The sequence below is a fragment of the Aureobasidium namibiae genome, assembly GCF_000721765.1.
Source record: "Aureobasidium namibiae CBS 147.97 unplaced genomic scaffold scaffold_5, whole genome shotgun sequence".
Lineage (NCBI taxonomy): Eukaryota > Fungi > Ascomycota > Dothideomycetes > Dothideales > Saccotheciaceae > Aureobasidium > Aureobasidium namibiae.
The window spans coordinates 55,946-73,025 of NW_013581204.1; the positions used below are offsets into that span (position 1 = coordinate 55,946).

A 17,080-nucleotide genomic window follows, 5' to 3' on the forward strand; every position below is an offset into this window, starting at 1 on the left:
TCGCAAGTAGAAAGTTTGAGAACAAATGTTTGATCCTGACCATGATGTCGTGGACAGGGCGCGTTTTGTAGATACTGTGGTAGAAGCGGCTGACAAAGTCCGCGAGTCATGACAACCTTATTGAATGCTGCGACATATAACGCAGCGCCTGTCGATCAAGTTCCCATACCGCTAACGGCACCACAGCATGATTATACATCGAAAGCTCATGTATCACAAAAGCCCGCGCGAATTCGGTTCCGAGAGAGCTAATGTAGAGTTACATAAAAGGGGTATCATTGTATCTGAGCATGACAAAAACAGAGAGAAGAGAGAATTGCCATCTCATAGCGAAGACTTTTCGTTGATGTGAGGGAAAACATGACCGAGACCATTGGTAGGTGCCTTTTGCTTGTCATCGGCGTTCTCGTCGTAGCGCATGGTTTTCTCACTTTTGATTGGGTCTTGTGGCGTGGATTCAGCCTTTCCATCAAGGTGATCCCTTCTGATTTGTTCCTGATGCCATTTGGATGCATCCAATGTCTTGTCGACTTCCTTTGTGAGTTTGTCGACCTCATCCTGGAACTTTTCGTCGCGTGATTTTTTGGCTGCCTCCTTGGCAATCTCGTCTTTTGTCTTGATGGGCCTGCCAGCAACGTATTCGGGATCCGTCTTTGCCCAGATGTCTTCGAGTTCGTCCTCCCATCCAATGGCTTTTGCGAGTTTTCGAACACCTGCGTCACAGTCACCTAGCAGTAGGACGTCGTCGGAGCGTGAGCCAAGACCTCCGACTCTTTCCATGTTGATCAAGACTCTGGGCACGCCTGATTTACAAGCACTGGGTAGACTTGCGAAAGGCTGTACTTGCAGAGAAGTGCCCATAACGATGCAAAGATCGGCTTCTGTTGGCACATCGATGTTGTCAAAGAAGGCGCTAGGTAGCTGTTCACCGAAGAAGACAATCTCAGGCTTCACCAGACCGTTGCAGCTAGATTTTTGACAACGCGGAATGGTCTTGGCTTGAATATGTTCCTTCAAATCTTCCTGAGGGTATGGGCTCTTGCAGTCGATGCAGCTCTGACGTGCGAAACTGCCATGAGCTTCGATGATGGACTCGTCGGGTACACCAGCCTCGCGTTCCAGACAGTCGATGTTTTGCGTGAATAGCTTGAGTAGCAGACCCTTTTCATGCAGCAAACGAATGAACGAATGTGTGACCGTTGGACGATATTTTCCAGGGTAGAGCTCGTGAGCTAGCGTGTAGAAGGGGGTAGGATTCTCCCTGAAGAAGGAGATATCGAAAACAGCCTCAGCATACGGCAAGTTGAGTCTAGCAAGATTGGCGTAGAGACCAGTGTTGGGCGAGCGGAAATCAGGGATGCCAGCACTTGTCGAGATGCCTGCGCCAGTCATGACAACGATGCGCTTTGCATGTCCATCCCGGATGTATTTGGCGAGTCCATCGACGGTTCTGCTCTCCAGAGTTTTGGAGGGTGCACTCTCGTCTACTGGACTCGAACCCTCTTGACCCATCTTGTGACGTCCTCTTCCAACTTTTCCTCGGTCTTTGTTCGCGCCTGACTGGCGGTGCGGTTTGTTCTTGCGACCTATCTTGAAAGCGTCGCGAAGCCAACGATGAAACGGAATGGCGAATCCTATTTTCGGCGGTAGCTGATGGGTGTGGTGGGGTGATAAATATTGAAGCAGCAAATTGTTTCGAAATCGAGAAACCCCAGACTCACGACCGATTTTGACTCGTGCGTGATCTGCAGTTTGCGTCATCGTGACTCGGAGCTCGGCAAGTTCTTCCGAAGAGGGCACGACTGCAACGGCTATCTCGACCTGCAGGAACCCTTATACGCAGGAGCAGTGCGACCAAAGACGAACTCCAATCGATTTTTAACACAATGTCTCACCTCGTACATATCCTGTCCGACGATAAGGAATTTGATCCCGTTTTCCTGCAGCATCTCCAAGAACAAGGCTTCAACACAATTTACACCCCCTTCACAGGAAACGTCAATGACTTCAATTATGCAGTCAAGCACTTAGCAGACGACCTCGAACAAGGCCATAAATACGCCATCATAGCCTTCGGGGACGCAGCGAAACACACTCTCTCTGTGGCACAACAATCCGCCCTTCCCCACTGTGTATCTCTAATCTGCTACTATCGCACTGCTGTCCCTTCCCCAAACACACAAGTATCCAGCTTCAATGTCGCTACTCTGCCATCTTGCTTCTATTCAGCCATTCGGTACTGCATCATCCAAGACGTATGTGTATCCGGACACCTGTCCTGGCTTTGCAGAGAGCGATTTGGAAGAGTACGATAAGTTTGCTGCCGGCCTAAGTTGGGGGAGGACGTTGACGTATCTGAGGAGGGGGTTTGGAATGATCGTTGATTTGGAAGATCTCGTGGACGAGTACAACAGACGTAAGATCTGTCAATTCTACCCGTCCCAAATGAGATTTGAGCGGAGTAGAGTCACTAAACAAATGGTACAGACAAATTCAAAGCAAAGTTCGATGTTTCCATATCGAGTGAACTACCCTGCGTCAATCATGGGCCGAAGCTACCCTCGGCAGGTGGCATTGACAGAGAAGAGCTTGATCTTTTCTATGGTGAGGTCGACAGATGCGACAACCTTCCTAGTCTGGAGATGCGTCTTCTCAGCCGCACTGTTGGCGCGGACAGAGTGGTGGACGAGATGATGATATCGTTCGGACATACACAGGAGATAGCTTGGTAGGAAACCGCACTCCTCCCATGCCACATAGTGCTCTGATCAGATATACAGGCTGTTGCCAAAGGTACCACCGACAAACAAGTCGGTGGAAGTGCCTATCGTGTCCATCGTGAGCGGCCGTGGCGGCAGGTTATACCAAGAGCAGCTTTATTGGGACCAAGCGAGCGTACTTGTTCAGATTGGCTTGCTTGACCCCACACTGGTGCCTAGCGATATGAGGACGAAAGGGCTCCAGAGACTTCCCATCACAGGCAATGACACGGCCTAGAAGGTGTTGGGAGACGAAGGCAGTCCTGGCAATGCCTTGCTCTCAGCGCGGAGGCAGACCGATCAATAGTGGTCGAAAAGTATTGCTCAACCGACAAACTTGCAGGTGGGCAAGCGGTAGTTGTCCAGTGCCCAATAGCGGCGGCGCACACCCTCCCACTCACCCTGCTCATCGAGATCTGGGATTCGAATGTCCTCAAACTCGGTATCCATACCAGCATCAAAGAGGTCCATCTCGACAACTCTGGTGTAAACATCGTAGCATACTTGTCTGTCGGCACCGAGGCCGTTGAAGAAACCGAAACGACCTTCAGGGTCAAGCAGACCAATGACATACTCGGTAAAGAATTCCTTCAAAGCCTTGTACTCTTCGGCAAAAGTGTCAAAGTAGATGCCGTCAAAGACCTCGTTCTGCTCGACGAGTTGGGGGATAACGTCTTGCCATTTGCCTTCGTGGATCTTGACGCCAGGCTTCTCGTACCAGCCGTCTTTGCGCATGCGAGCAAGGACATCGGGGTGTGCTTCGATGATGTGGTGGACTGCAACCTTCTTGTCCTGGAAGATGCCGTCGATGATGCCCATGCCGTGACCGACGTTCAAAACACGAAGTCCGGGCTCGGGGCAGAGGCGGTCGACGGTCTTTTGCATGATATCCGTCTCCCAGGACATCATGACGCCGTTCTTGTCGGCGTCCAGCAGTCTGTCACCCTTGAAGGTGAGTTCCGAAGCAAGGTAGTCTTCGCTGTTGACATCGACCTTTGTCTCTTGGCCATTCTCGTCAACCTGGACAAGCTCGGGCACACTGTCGGTGCCAGGTACAGTGCCGTCGGGTCCAACGAGCTCGGGGGCGCTCTCCTCAACCTCGATCATGGATTCTTGTAGAGAGTCGCCATTCATGTTCTCAATAATCTCGAAGCCTTCCTCTTCCTCCTCTTCTTCACTGTCGTCCTCGTACTGTGCCAGCATTTCGAAACCGTCGAGACGGCTCAAGAGAAGCTCAGCACGAACACCAGCCTCGACCATAGCCTCATAGCACTTCTTCAAGCCAAGTCTCAGAGCCAGACATCCAGGAGTCTCGTTGTTGTCGTCCAAGTCATTCCAGATGGCACCATTTTCAAGCAGGTATTTGACAATCTTGAGGGCCTCGTCTTCGTCGAGAGCAGAGTCGTTGAGTGTAGCAGCCTCATCGATGTCCATATATTTCTTATCCTGAGCAGTGTCTTCGTCGGGCTCGCATGCAGCGATTGCGGCGTGGAGAGGGGTCATTCCGGTGTCCGAGTCGACGACGTTGGCGGAGCCTTTGGGCGTGCGCAAGAGACGGCGGAGCGAATCTAGGTCATGGTTGGTGGCAGCGAGGAGGATCTCCTGCTCGGTCGTGTCTGTGTCGATGTCCATTGCTTGAATGTCGGCCATGTCGGGCTGTGTGACTTGATACTGATGATAAAAGTCGCGATTGTGATTTTTCTGCTCGAGTTCAAAAAGGCGGAGAAGATGCGGGGAGCTCTTTGCCAAACTTTCAGCACTTGAGGTCTACCTTATCTTCCAACCACTCTTCGGCACATGCTACGAGCTATCGATATAATCTATGTCCAGTGATGCTATGCACTCCAAGTTGTGTTTAGCACTTGTCCCTGTAGTCCGTTCATCCCTCGAAAAGATCATGTGTTTCGACAGTAATAAAAAGTTGCAAGCTCTCGGCGAAGACCCTGAAGCAAAATCCGATTGGCCAGGTTCGTTCGGTACACGACATGGCAACGTATCTGCTGTCTCGGATGCACAAAGATTCATTTTCCAGAGAAAACATTCGACCCTGGAATGCTTTCTATTCCGAGGATATGGACGAGCACTTGGCTAGTGGTTATCCGGATGGGTCGTCGACCGAGGCTCGGGATCAAAGTCCTGCTGTGCAGAGGTGCAGCTACATCACCGGTCGCGTCATGGCCAGATCGTCAGCCAAGCACCAAAAAGTACCAGCAGTTCCGACCGAACCATGCCAACTTGTGTCGGAATAAAGTCGAAATTCCTACGTGTCCGCCGTAAACACGTATCCGTGATATTAGGATCTGACACGGTCCTGTTGGCCTTCCCCTGTCGTGTTGAGATTCTCATTACGTTGTGCCATGGCCTGTCGTCCCTTCATTTCACTAACCTAGCCTCTTCTTCTTACCTCTCACACTTTCCATCTCTCCATCATCTCATCCTTATAATCGTCCCACCTACACTGACGACGACTCGTTATCATCATGGACGTCAAGGCAACAGCAAGCCGTCGTCCCCATCTCACCACAAATGACACTCTCGACGCCCATGAGCTGGTCGGCAGCATCGCGAAGGACGGCACTGCATCTCTGAAGCCACGTCACAATCAGACAACCTATCTCCAGAACGCAGATACCTCCAACAGCTCAAGCTCTGCTTCGTTGACCTCGGATGAAGACATCGAAGACTACGACAAGATCAAGCTGGACCCAGACACCATCATCGACGGCAGCAGTGGTGGTCCTCTGGGCGATACTGCCACTGGCTCACAAGAAGAGCAGGATCTCTCACTCAAGCCTTCCAGGTCAGGCGTCGGACATATACGAAGACAGTCCGACACAACCACTCGTGAACTATCGCCAGACTCTCGTCGCAAAAGCATCCAAGTCCGCCTAGAAAAGACTGATCGCAAAGGTCACTATACCCTCACCGCCAATGATCCCGACATTCGTGATATCCTTAGAAAGGGCATGGAAAGAGAAAAGGCTTCACAAGACCCATCCAAGAGATCGAGGACTCTTCGTGACCTCGTCTTCACTCGCCAGTTCACAACCTTTGACCGACAAAACCCTCTGAGCGCAGAGTCTCCCTTCCACGGCTTCTTCACCTTGTTCTGGTTGGCCATGGTCCTCATGTTCCTCAAGGTCTCTGCCTCCAACTGGAGAGAACATGGCAGCATCTTTGGAGGCAACGAGGTCTTCAAGATCATGTTCGGCCACGACGTCTTGATCCTGGGCATTACCGATGGTGTCATGGTCTTCTCGTCAATCCTGGGCTTCTTGCTACAGAAGGCCATTGTCAACAACTACATCAGCTGGAACAGGTCAGGCTGGATCATTCAAAACATCTGGCAGACTTTCTTCCTGGGCTCTGTTGTCTGGTGGATGTTCTACCGTGAATGGCCGTGGTCCCATACTATTTTTATGGTTCTGCACACCATGGTTTTCCTCATGAAGCAGCATAGTTACACTTTCTACAATGGTCATCTGTCAGTCATCTACAGACGACGCAATATGCTGAGAGAGAAGCTGCGCGACCTCCGTGACACGAAGCCTAGCGAATCTGCGCCATCCACCCCTCAACAAGCTATTAGTCCTGCAGTGACGAGCGCGCTGGAGAGGGTAGATTCAAACGACAAGAAGCGCCGTCCTTCAACGTATCGCACTTCGACCAATCTGGACCACGAAACCTCCAAGGTGGCCAGTGTTGCAGCCGCCATGCAGTCTGGCGAGCCTCTCACTTCGGACCAGATGCAAACATTTCAGGGCGTCATCGAGGAGGAGATTGCGACTTTGGACAAAGAGCTCAAGGGCAAGGCACAGTCTGATGAAAAGGCGTATCCCAACAACTTGACGATTGGCAACTTTGCCGACTGGACCATTTTACCCACACTGGTATACGAACTTGAATACCCTCGACAGGAGCGCATCAACTGGTGGTACGTGCTGGAGAAGAGTATGGCAACATTTGGTACAATGTGTGTGATGCAGGTCATCTCTCAAGCATACATCTATCCTCCAGTAGCCGAGACGGTCCGGATGAAGGAGGCAGGCATGTCTCTAGAAGACCGAGCCAAGCAGATGCCATGGATTGTGAGCGACATGCTGTTCCCACTGTTGTTGGAGCAGCTGTTGTCGTGGTATGTCATCTGGGTAAGTTGAGACCAAGCAAATATGATCAAACGAAGGTAGTAACTGACGATGATACAGGAATGCGTGCTCAACGTGCTGGCGGAACTCACATGCTTCGCGGACCGAGGGTTCTACGGCGACTGGTGGAACAGTGTGTCGTGGGACCAGTATGCCCGAGATTGGAACAGACCAGTTCACAACTTCTTGCTTCGACACGTCTACCATTCATCCATCTCAGCTTTCCACTTGTCCAGGGGAACGGCAACATTTATGACGTTCCTGTTGTCGGCACTGGTGCACGAGCTAGTCATGGCATGTCTGTTCAAGAAGGTGCGCGGGTATCTGTTTACGATGCAGTTGCTGCAGATGCCCTTGGTGATGCTCAGCCGAACCAAGCTACTCAAGGGCCGAGACTTGCTTGGAAACGTGGTGTTTTGGATCGGGCTATTTGTGGGACCAAGCGTGCTCACGAGTTTCTATCTCTTGATTTAGATGTAGAGCATTAGAATCAATAGAAGCAAAGAACAATCGTTATTAGATGATGGCAAGAAATTGAGTTTGGACATTCATAGGTGGCGGAGCAATTCAGCCCGACGAGGGATGGGTGAGTGGTGCTCCCAAGACGTCGACGTCACGCACCGCGTGTCTTTTTATCCTTCTGCCTCCGACTGAGTCTTTCGAATATCTCGTAGCATTAATTGAGGCTGAGTACGCACCTCATACGCGAATACGTCGAGTCAAGGGCCGTTGAAACTGACGATGGAACATTCAGGCATCCGGATTCCGCGCTGCTTCATAATCCACTTAAAGCAATCTCCGCCCGCCATCTACCGCGTCGCCCGGTAGCTCCTCCTTCACCCCCACCACCGCAATCATGAACGTGATCAAGCTGCAAAGGTACAGAGTCCAGCGCGCGCAATTGACACACAGAGACTGACTCATTCCAGAAAATACCCCCAATTCGATCAGAATGAGATCTTCCAACTGTCGAATGCTTTCCAGAACATGGATGTCGACGACAAGGGCTACATAGACGAGGCCACCGTCATCAAGGCCACGCAGAACTCGGAGCGCCAGCCCTACGATGTTGTGCGACAGGCTCTCAAGGAGGTTGAGCTGGACAGCTCGCGACGAGTCGAGTTGGACGACTATGTTGATGTACACCACCATGACGTCCCACCCCATTCAATCCACGACTGACAGGCGTGCAGTTGATCTCGAAGCTCCGCACACCGTCGCAGGCTCAGAAGAGCATGGCCACCGGGCCCACTCGTTCGCGCGGCCTCAGCAACGCCCAACTACAAGGCCAGCAACCCTCGCCTGGCCACGCCTCCAAGGGCAGCGTCGGCGGCGGCCAGAGTACCGGAGGCGGCCGTATCCACGTCGGAGGTGCCACGTCTAGTTCGCAACACACCATCAACGAGGATGAGCGCGAGGAGTTCACCCGTCACATCAACGCCGTCCTCGCCGGAGACGCCGACATTGGCAACAAGCTGCCCTTCCCCACCGATACCTTTGAGATGTTCGACGAGTGCAAGGACGGTCTGGTACTGGCCAAGCTCATCAACGACAGTGTGCCCGACACAATCGATGAGCGTGTGCTGAACAGACCCGGCAAGAAGATCAAGACTCTCAACGCTTTCCACATGACCGAGAACAACAACATCGTCATTGAGTCGGCAAAGGGTATTGGCTGTTCGGTCGTCAACATTGGCTCTGGTGATATCATTGAGGTCAAGGAGCACTTGATTCTTGGTCTGATCTGGCAGATTATCCGCAGAGGTCTGCTCGGCAAGATTGACATTAGACTCCACCCCGAGTTGTACAGACTGCTGGAAGACGACGAGACTCTGGAGCAGTTCCTGCGTCTCCCTGCCGAGCAGATTCTGTTGCGCTGGTTCAACTACCACTTGAAGAACGCCAAGTGGCACAGAACGTAAGTGCGAGACTAACAAGTCCAAGTGTCTGGCTAACAGTATGCAGCGTGTCAAACTTCTCGAGCGACGTCAAGGATGGCGAAAACTACACGGTCCTTCTCAACCAGCTCAAGCCCGAGATCTGCTCCCGCTCGCCACTCCAGACCAACGACCTCATGCAACGCGCCGAACAAGTCCTTGACAACGCCGACAAGCTCGACTGCCGCAAATTCCTGACCCCCAAGTCGCTGGTCGCCGGTAACCCCAAACTCAACCTTGCTTTCGTCGCAAACTTGTTCAACACCCACCCTGGTCTCGAGCCCATCACCGAGGAAGAGAAGGCTGATATTGAGGACTTTGATGCCGAGGGCGAGCGTGAGGCCCGTGTCTTTACTCTTTGGCTCAACAGTCTGGACGTCCAACCCACCGTTGTTTCCTTCTTCGACGATCTCCGCGACGGTACCATCCTTCTACAAGCTTACGACAAGGTCATTCCCGGCTCTGTACAATGGCGTCACGCCAACAAGCGTCCCGCCAATGGCAACGAGCTCATGCGCTTCAAGGCCGTCGAGAACACAAACTACGCTGTTGAGATTGGCAAGCAAAACCGCTTCTCGCTCGTCGGTATTCAAGGTGCAGATATCACCGATGGTCAACGCACGCTGACCCTCGGTCTGGTCTGGCAACTCATGCGCAAGGACATTGTCAACACTCTTGGTGCCCTCGCCCAACGCATGGGCAAGCGCGAGATCAGCGACGCCGACATGGTCGCATGGGCCAACGGCATGTCCAAGAAGGGCGGCAAGTCGTCTGCCATCCGCAGTTTCAAGGACAGCACCCTCGGCAATGGCATTTTCCTGCTTGACGTCCTTAATGGTATGAAGAGCAGCTATGTTGACTATGACATGGTTGCCTCTGGCCGCAACGACGACGAAGCATATGCCAATGCCAAGCTTGCCATTTCCATTGCCAGAAAGATGGGGGCTACTATCTGGCTTGTGCCAGAGGATATTTGCAATGTGCGCAGCAGACTTATTGTTACCTTCATTGGCAGTCTTATGGCCACAGCTGAGAAGATGGGGGTGTAACAGAGTGGTAAAAGACCTCTTTGTGACTGTTGATTTTATTATTAATGCCCTCCTTTCGACAAAACTCCCTCCTCACCACCGCCTGCTTGTTTTATATCCAGATCCACCTCAATGCAAATGCTACAGAAAGTTTTTTGAATACAGCTCGTTATTCCCATCTGATGATGTTTTCGTCGTTCTTACGTTTAGCAAATGGTATAGGCAATGTCTATGATGTTGGCAAGTGACTTTCTGTCCCACGTGCTGACCACGCAGACTTACTCATGAGTTTATTCTATTCGGTATGACTCTTTTCCCTTCTACCATCAGGTATATATCACCCATGTTGCTTTTTTCTCTTCCTCTTTCTTTTTCCTTCTCACCCTTCCCATGACACTTTTTGCTCGCGAGACTTTAGAGATTAACCACCGAGTACTAGCAACAGACAACATCTGCACACCAAAAGCAAGCCACACAACGACGACAAAAGACGGCAGTAACAGACAGCAAAGAAGATGTTGTCTCTACGCACCTTACCTCGCTCGCCAACCGCAACGACAACTCCATGTCGCTGCTGCCTGCTACTTGTTACCTGTCCCTCGGTGACGCAGAGAAGCAGGGGTATACATGATGTTTCTTTGCCTATGCATTCGGAAGATACAGTGTACACGCGCTCAGCACATGCGTTTTTGCGCAAGCAAGCACAGGCACAGATGGAGGTTGCAGAGTTGAAACAAGAGCTCCAAGAATCGAGACAAGCTGTGGAAGAAAAAGACGCAGCGGCCAAGGAGAAGGACATGTTGATCAGAACAAGAGATGCAACCATCAGAGACCTGAAACTCGATCTCGTGCAACAGAAAGGTATAATACAGCAACTAGAGAGAAGAATTGCATAGGGTGTTGGACAGGAAGACGGGATGATTGCGCAGAGTATCAAAAGCAGAACTGAGATTACGGGAGATGGCGTCTCGACAGCGGGAAGGATGGTGGAAGATAGGATCGTAAGAGCAGATATGATGATGGAGCTGCTAAGGGAGATGAGAGAGAGTAGGAGAGAGGCTTATGATCCTCTTTGATCCTTGTCTAGAGGCCCCCTGGAAAGGACGACAAGAGGAGAGAGGTGTAGGTTGCGGGTATCGACTCTCGAGTATTAGTAAGCTTCATGGTCTTGGATTAATTCACCGTGTTTGCGAGCCTCCTCCAGATAGTATATTCTCAGTAGTATACGGCAAATACAGGTGGCTTTGGATGAAATCCAGTCATGTTATCGCATTGTCGTCAATGATTTCTCTAGATTATGCTATGCTGGTACGGAAGTGTTGCCCCGAGTGGCCATATGTGATGTACAGCTTTAGTTTCTTACTATCGGCAACGACGACACTACACTTCTGCCGTATCTAAACATGAAACTTGAGCACTTTTGTTACTTCTCTAGATGAACTACACCTTCCGAATCTGATATAGCGACATATAATGAAGGCATTGGCCAGATCTAGAAATCCCTCTACTCGTCAGTGTGCACACTGAGCATTTTTTAGAACCAGAAGCTTGGAAACATAAGATCGAGCATATTGCACCACCACATGCTCTCATCATTCTCGGACATGTATCATCCTATAGATATGCCTCGAAAGAATATCCCTAGAGTATCATGACACAACATCCTCTTTGTCATTGCCATCTCCGAAGCACTTTCATCAGAAACATGCTTGTCAGCAGCAGCACCCTGACACAAAATCCGCGGAACCCGAGCCAAAACCCCCCCACCTTTTCGTCTCGAAAGGGTATAAGGTCTTTTCCAAAGTCCCGAGGTTCTCGAGCACGACTGCTCAACCAACGATTGCACCATTCTGTTATCGCGATATACAAGCCAGCATCCGCAAACGCAATAACCCGACATTCCAGCCCTGGTTGTCGCGGTCCGATGGCGCGATGATTTGAGATGACTCCGCTGCAGAGTTTGCGATCTTATATGGCGCCAGGAAGGTAAGGGGGGGCATATAAGCATGCGTGGCCTCGCTGCCTATTATAGACACCGGTACGAACCTATCAACCTTAAATCGTCTCCATTAGTTCTTGACCCCCACGTGCTCGCTCTCGACCCTGTCTTTTCTTGAATCGTTCTTGGATACTTTCTTGTTTGGTCTTGACGGTCAACCATGTCTATCCGTACGGCAGAGGACTCGAATGCGCAGGTCGCATCCCAAAGGACAGCCGAGCAGGAAACAACACCGCTGTTGGATGAGGAACGAGACGACTTGGAAACACAACAAACGCCCTCGGCATCAGGGAGTCAGCAAGATGGACAACCCGCACGCTCCGTCTTTGGCATCATCTCAGTCCTTCTAATCGGCGTATTTGTCTCGCAGGCCGATACTACGCTGGTCTTTGCAACTTATGCGCACATAACCTCTGAATTCATCCGCATGGGAAAGGGCAGTTGGATCGATGGTAGTTGGATAGTGACGAGTTTTGGCCTTGCAACTTGCGCCACACAGCCAATGTACGGAAGACTGTCACAGATCTTTGGAAGGAAGCCGATATTGCAAACGTCGTATCTTTTGTTCTTGATTGGTACTGCGCTTGCTGGTATCGCTCAGAATATGGTACAGATGATCTTTGGCCGTGTCATTCAGGGTGCCGGAAGTGCTGGAATGGTCTCTATGGTTTCTATCCTTCTGACTGGTATGCATTTCTCCCCAGCTGGAAGATCTCGTGTCCGCTCACCTCCTGTATAGATCTGGTACCGTTGCATGAAGTGGCAGCATACAGGAGTTACGTCAATGTCTTTTCCACTGTAGGAAGGAGTTGCGGCGGTCTAATAGGAGGCTATCTGACTCAAACCATTGGTTGGAGATGGTGAGTAATGCTATGGTACATGCGACGACCCTACTGATATCCTACAGGGCGTTTATCGGACAATGTCCACTTTTACTCCTCTCCATCGTGCTGGTCTGGTGGAAACTCGAAGAGCCACAACAAAATGTCGAATTGAAGCAAAGCATCTGGAAAAAACTCAAGCGCATCGATTTCGTCGGTGCTTTCTTCATGTCAGTCGCCATTCTAGCGTGCATCACAGCATTCGATCTAGGCAGCAAAAAGGCCAGCACCACCATGATCGCTGTTCTGGTTGCAATCGGCGTTACTGCCGGAGTATTCTTTGTCCTCACAGAGAAGTTCTGGGCCAAAGAACCTGTATTTCCATTGGAGTTGCTGGCTAAGGATGCAGTGATCACATCGTATATGATCATCTTCATTCAGACTGGTATCCAAGTTTCTGTGAGTGCTCATATCGCTTCATGTTCACTATTCAATGCTAACCTGTGACCTCAGCTCATGTTCCTAGTGCCATTATACTTCCAGGTCACTGCTAATGCAAGTATGGGCGAGGCTGGCGCGCATCTTGTCCCTGCCGTGTTTGGAAATACACTCGGTGGTCTTGCTGTCGGTGCTTGGATCAAGCGGTGAGTTTTCTCTTTCCAAGATGTCTTCTTCGCTCAAGTCAACTGACAAGTGCACAGTACCGGCCGCTACAAACCCCCGACTATTTTCGCCAGTCTATCGGCCATGTTGTGTTTCTCCCTGCTTCTGACTTTCTGGCGAGGTCACACCAGTACAGCTGGCTCATTGGTCATCTTCTTCGGTGGCTGCGCATCAGGCATGGCAAACTCTGCTTTGTTTGTTGGCTTGACTGCAGGTGTTGAGAAAGACCAGATCGCCATCGCCACCACAGGATTATACCTCAGCTCTAACATCAGTGTAGTAGCTGGTGTCAGTGCTGCAAGTGCTATTTTCCAATCTGCATTGAGGGCAAATCTTCACAGAATCCTGCAAAGAGTGGTCGATGGAGACGAGGTATACCATATCCGGTCTTTGTTTTTGTTCGAAGAATCCAGCTAACTCGGCCGTATAGATTGCGAGGAAAGTACTGAGTGATGTTGCATACGTACAAACATTGCATGGTCCTTTGAGACGACTCATCATTCGTGCCTTTGTCGCGAGTTTCAGAAGGACGTTTGGTAAGTCAATCGAAACATCTCTTCAAAGAGACATCAGCTGACTTTGCTTTCCTGTCTGCAGCTGTTCAAATTGCTTTGGCGAGTACAGCGCTGGTTGTTGGCATACTTTCCAAGCAAAGGAAAATTACTCGCTAGAATGGACAGCCCAAACATTCCGAAAATCGTAACTGATGTATGTTTACTTATGAAAAGGCATGACATATTCGCATTGGCAAAGATGGTCTGGGAGAGCAGGCATTTGTGTGTTTCACTGAATACTAGCATGACTCTTCAATATTCTGTGCATTTTCATCGTCACCTGGTACAGTATAAGCTTTTCTTGAGAGTGGTCCAACTGCTGTTTCCCCTGCAAGGTACTATCTTATGGACAGTCACAATGCTGATAAGAAGTTGGCTGCCTCTGGTGAAAGCAGGTCTGACTCATGCTTTTCACTGCTCGTAATTGAATCTGCAAAGACACCATGCATTTTGATAGCAACATCCACAGCAGATATCTCTATTGAACCTTCTGAGAGCCTCTGAGACGTTCACATCAACGAACCCGGCTTTTGTGAAGGCTAAAGCCTCCAACGTGGATGAAGGGTCAGCTACACCTCACGAAAGTGAGCCTGAACACCCAACAGAGCCATGGAGAACCTCTAGGACCTGGACCGGAACATTCTACCACGAGCAACGACCGCCTGCCTCGGATCCCTCACCTCACTCCCTTTTCCCCTCTCTATCTCTTCTCCCAACGTATCAAAAAGCCACACAAGAAGACACGATGCCGCATGCCCTCTTCCGCAAGCAGCACCTCGATGTCCGCGAGCTCGACCTCAGCACCATCGTCTACTCCTCAAATGACCCCGAGCATCTCCCAAACCCAAAGCTGAACTACACTCCCGTACCCGACGACGAGGCTCTCGAACTCTTGACCGAAGCATTCAACCGTCACCCCGACAAATCAGCCATGATGGCCGAATTGAGTAAGACTCCCCATCCACAAGCTCGCCGATTGCATCGACTGACACTCATTGCTCGAGCAGACTGCAACCGCGTCAAGTTCATCGGAGGTTTACCTCAAGGAATGACTTGTTTCGCTGCTCCAACCAAGGAAGGCAGATCTCCCGACAGATACATCTATGGCCATGGCAACAGTTCCAGAAGAGGATTCGACACCGACAAGCTGTTTCGCTCATTCAGGGAGTTTGTTCCCCATTGCTACTGGATCATCGTGGAGAGGAATGTGGCTTGGAACAGACCTAGATTCTGCTATTGCAAGTACTGTCAGCTTCCTTTTCCTCAGTGAGCTCGGGTATGTTTTTGTCTTCTCATGAGTTGTTTGAGGGTCGTTTCTGATGGTGTGGTAGGTAGGAGCGAATGGATTTCCTCAAACGATTCGGGTCTACGACAGCTAGACTGAGAGCACCACTCCGCTGCAGACGACATACATTGTTGCGTCAGCTCACCGACTTCTGCAGACAACAATGGAGAGACAATGAGATATCTAGCCAAACCTTGTTGGCCGGGCACAGTCCATCGCAGCCATCAATCAGACACTCAGTTGGAGCCAGTAATCTTCCTCTCTGCTCATGTAAATTCGCTGTCGTACCAGTCCCTCGTGACGTGCTGCATAATCTCCTTGCAGTCTCATCTTTCATACTTCCGATTGATCTGTTGAACAGTAGATCTGGATACCTTATATGGACTTCTCCTCCATCAGTAACTGGCTCCTCGACAAGTGGGTTCGTGACGCCTCGGTATCCATGGCGTGGGTCGCAGAGTACAACCTTATGGTAGATATACATTTTGGTGCACGTCAAGAACCTGGAATAGTCTGAGATCCTTGTCATGAGATGTGCACATCCGTGACTCCTGTGGTACTCTCCAGGTAGCAGCAGCGAGGAGTATACATACTGTAGAAGTATACAGTGCTCTTGAGAAAGGTAGTAGCGTTTTCTGAGGATCAAGCCTCTTTCCACTCCCTTGGAGATATCTCAAGGTTAGTGGTAGCACGTAGCATTGGTCCTTGAGGTCGCCGAGTCTTCCACCAGGCATATAATCCTTTGTAGTGGTTTAGAGGGAATTTGGTTCAGTTGAGAGTTTCGGCGCCGATCAGCGTCGACGGAGACCCGTGCCAGCCATAATTATTCGCCCTTCTGGGCTTTCCCTTATTGCCGCTTCCCAGAACCAAACCACCATTAAACGCGAGTACACGACAACCACCACCATCATCAAGATGGCTCAGCCCAGACTCCAGCTCGACCTCAGCCGGCTGACCAGCGATGGCACCACTCTGGGACCTAGCAGACGCATCTACTACCCATTGGCAGACTCGCACATGCTTAAGCTCCTGACCATGCGCTTCAACGAGAGTGCGACCAGCGTTCTGTACTGGGGTAAGTCAGCACCATTTGCTTGAGGATGCTGCCGACTGACGTTGTCCTCAGGTATCGAAATGGAGTTCGTTGGAGCCCTCCCTCATGGCTTCTCAGAGTGGACCCATGATACATCGGGCCAAGGTGTCACAATCAACGAGGTCTTCGGCTCCCCTCGCAACATCAGATACCGCTCTGGCTCTCACTTCTTGGGCCATGTGGAGGAGATCATGCGCGCCAACGAGAACACCATTCGCGTCCAGATCCAGAACTACCAGCCCAACAACGCTCAGAACAACAGTCAGATGCATGTTCAAAACACCGCTATCAACTGCGGCTGCTGAAGCACTTCACATCGAGGTGAGTCTTGAGTGATCCCCATACGACGATATGATCTAACTCCTTGCAGTTCACAGACCCGCGTCAGCACTGCTGAGCCCGTCTTCTATCTCTTCCCAAGATGATCTTGAGATTATGCTGCAAGGTAGCAGCCTGAAAGAAAGGAGGAATAAACAAGGGGGTAAAAGATTGCTCTTCTGTACAAGCAGTTAAGAGCCGAATTCACCTTTTGTCCTTCATCAAACATTTGTTGTGCCTTGTACTCGTGCCTTACATCATGTTGTATATCATGGTGAATGATCCCTTGACTTCCTGTACCCGGTCTGATGTGGTAACAATAATCCCGCGGCATTGGCTTGCAGCTGTCGAGTGTTCGCAGCCGTTGATCAGGTCCATCAACTTGACGTCGCTGCTGCAAGACTCGGAGGTAAGACGAGAGCCTGGCCATGGATTGCTCGACTTCTTGTCTCGATGTAGACATCTTCAAGCGTCAGCA

General features: G+C 50.7%; 8 protein-coding genes across 8 annotated transcripts; 6 read left to right on the top strand and 2 right to left on the bottom strand.

Moving 5' to 3' along the window:
- Positions 1–324: 324 nt before the first annotated feature.
- Positions 325–1,512, bottom strand: M436DRAFT_42742 (NAD-dependent deacetylase sirtuin-2; the record flags this gene model as incomplete). Its single annotated transcript, XM_013573564.1, has 1 exon — positions 325–1,512. One exon carries the CDS (start codon positions 1,510–1,512, stop codon positions 325–327), a length of 1,188 nt encoding a protein of 395 aa, XP_013429018.1.
- A 374-nt stretch (positions 1,513–1,886) lies between these two features.
- M436DRAFT_71201 (uncharacterized protein) lies at positions 1,887–2,997 on the top strand (the record flags this gene model as incomplete). The annotated part of the gene is made up of 4 exons (XM_013573756.1): positions 1,887–2,130; positions 2,192–2,416; positions 2,488–2,728; positions 2,781–2,997. The coding sequence occupies 4 exons, from the start codon at positions 1,887–1,889 to the stop codon at positions 2,995–2,997; spliced, it is 927 nt and encodes a 308-aa protein (XP_013429210.1).
- An 86-nt stretch (positions 2,998–3,083) lies between these two features.
- M436DRAFT_42201 (arginine N-methyltransferase 2) lies at positions 3,084–4,409 on the bottom strand (the record flags this gene model as incomplete). Its single annotated transcript, XM_013573448.1, has 2 exons — positions 3,084–3,788; positions 3,858–4,409. 2 exons carry the CDS (start codon positions 4,407–4,409, stop codon positions 3,084–3,086), a joined length of 1,257 nt encoding a protein of 418 aa, XP_013428902.1.
- Positions 4,410–5,239: 830 nt separating this feature from the next.
- M436DRAFT_71203 (acyl-CoA/sterol acyltransferase) lies at positions 5,240–7,378 on the top strand (the record flags this gene model as incomplete). The annotated part of the gene is made up of 2 exons (XM_013573757.1): positions 5,240–6,907; positions 6,965–7,378. The coding sequence occupies 2 exons, from the start codon at positions 5,240–5,242 to the stop codon at positions 7,376–7,378; spliced, it is 2,082 nt and encodes a 693-aa protein (XP_013429211.1).
- A 382-nt stretch (positions 7,379–7,760) lies between these two features.
- M436DRAFT_71204 (fimbrin) lies at positions 7,761–9,890 on the top strand (the record flags this gene model as incomplete). Its single annotated transcript, XM_013573758.1, has 4 exons — positions 7,761–7,783; positions 7,834–8,044; positions 8,098–8,822; positions 8,870–9,890. The coding sequence occupies 4 exons, from the start codon at positions 7,761–7,763 to the stop codon at positions 9,888–9,890; spliced, it is 1,980 nt and encodes a 659-aa protein (XP_013429212.1).
- Positions 9,891–12,187: 2,297 nt separating this feature from the next.
- On the top strand, positions 12,188–13,881 carry M436DRAFT_10479 (MFS general substrate transporter; the record flags this gene model as incomplete). Its single annotated transcript, XM_013573383.1, has 6 exons — positions 12,188–12,554; positions 12,608–12,728; positions 12,776–13,148; positions 13,203–13,333; positions 13,391–13,724; positions 13,783–13,881. Coding segments are annotated over 6 exons (1,425 nt in total), but the record flags the coding sequence as incomplete, so codon positions are not given.
- A 770-nt stretch (positions 13,882–14,651) lies between these two features.
- M436DRAFT_71206 (uncharacterized protein) lies at positions 14,652–15,176 on the top strand (the record flags this gene model as incomplete). The annotated part of the gene is made up of 2 exons (XM_013573759.1): positions 14,652–14,853; positions 14,914–15,176. 2 exons carry the CDS (start codon positions 14,652–14,654, stop codon positions 15,174–15,176), a joined length of 465 nt encoding a protein of 154 aa, XP_013429213.1.
- Positions 15,177–16,106: 930 nt separating this feature from the next.
- Positions 16,107–16,589, top strand: M436DRAFT_62138 (uncharacterized protein; the record flags this gene model as incomplete). Its single annotated transcript, XM_013573677.1, has 2 exons — positions 16,107–16,266; positions 16,318–16,589. 2 exons carry the CDS (start codon positions 16,107–16,109, stop codon positions 16,587–16,589), a joined length of 432 nt encoding a protein of 143 aa, XP_013429131.1.
- Positions 16,590–17,080: the final 491 nt, after the last annotated feature.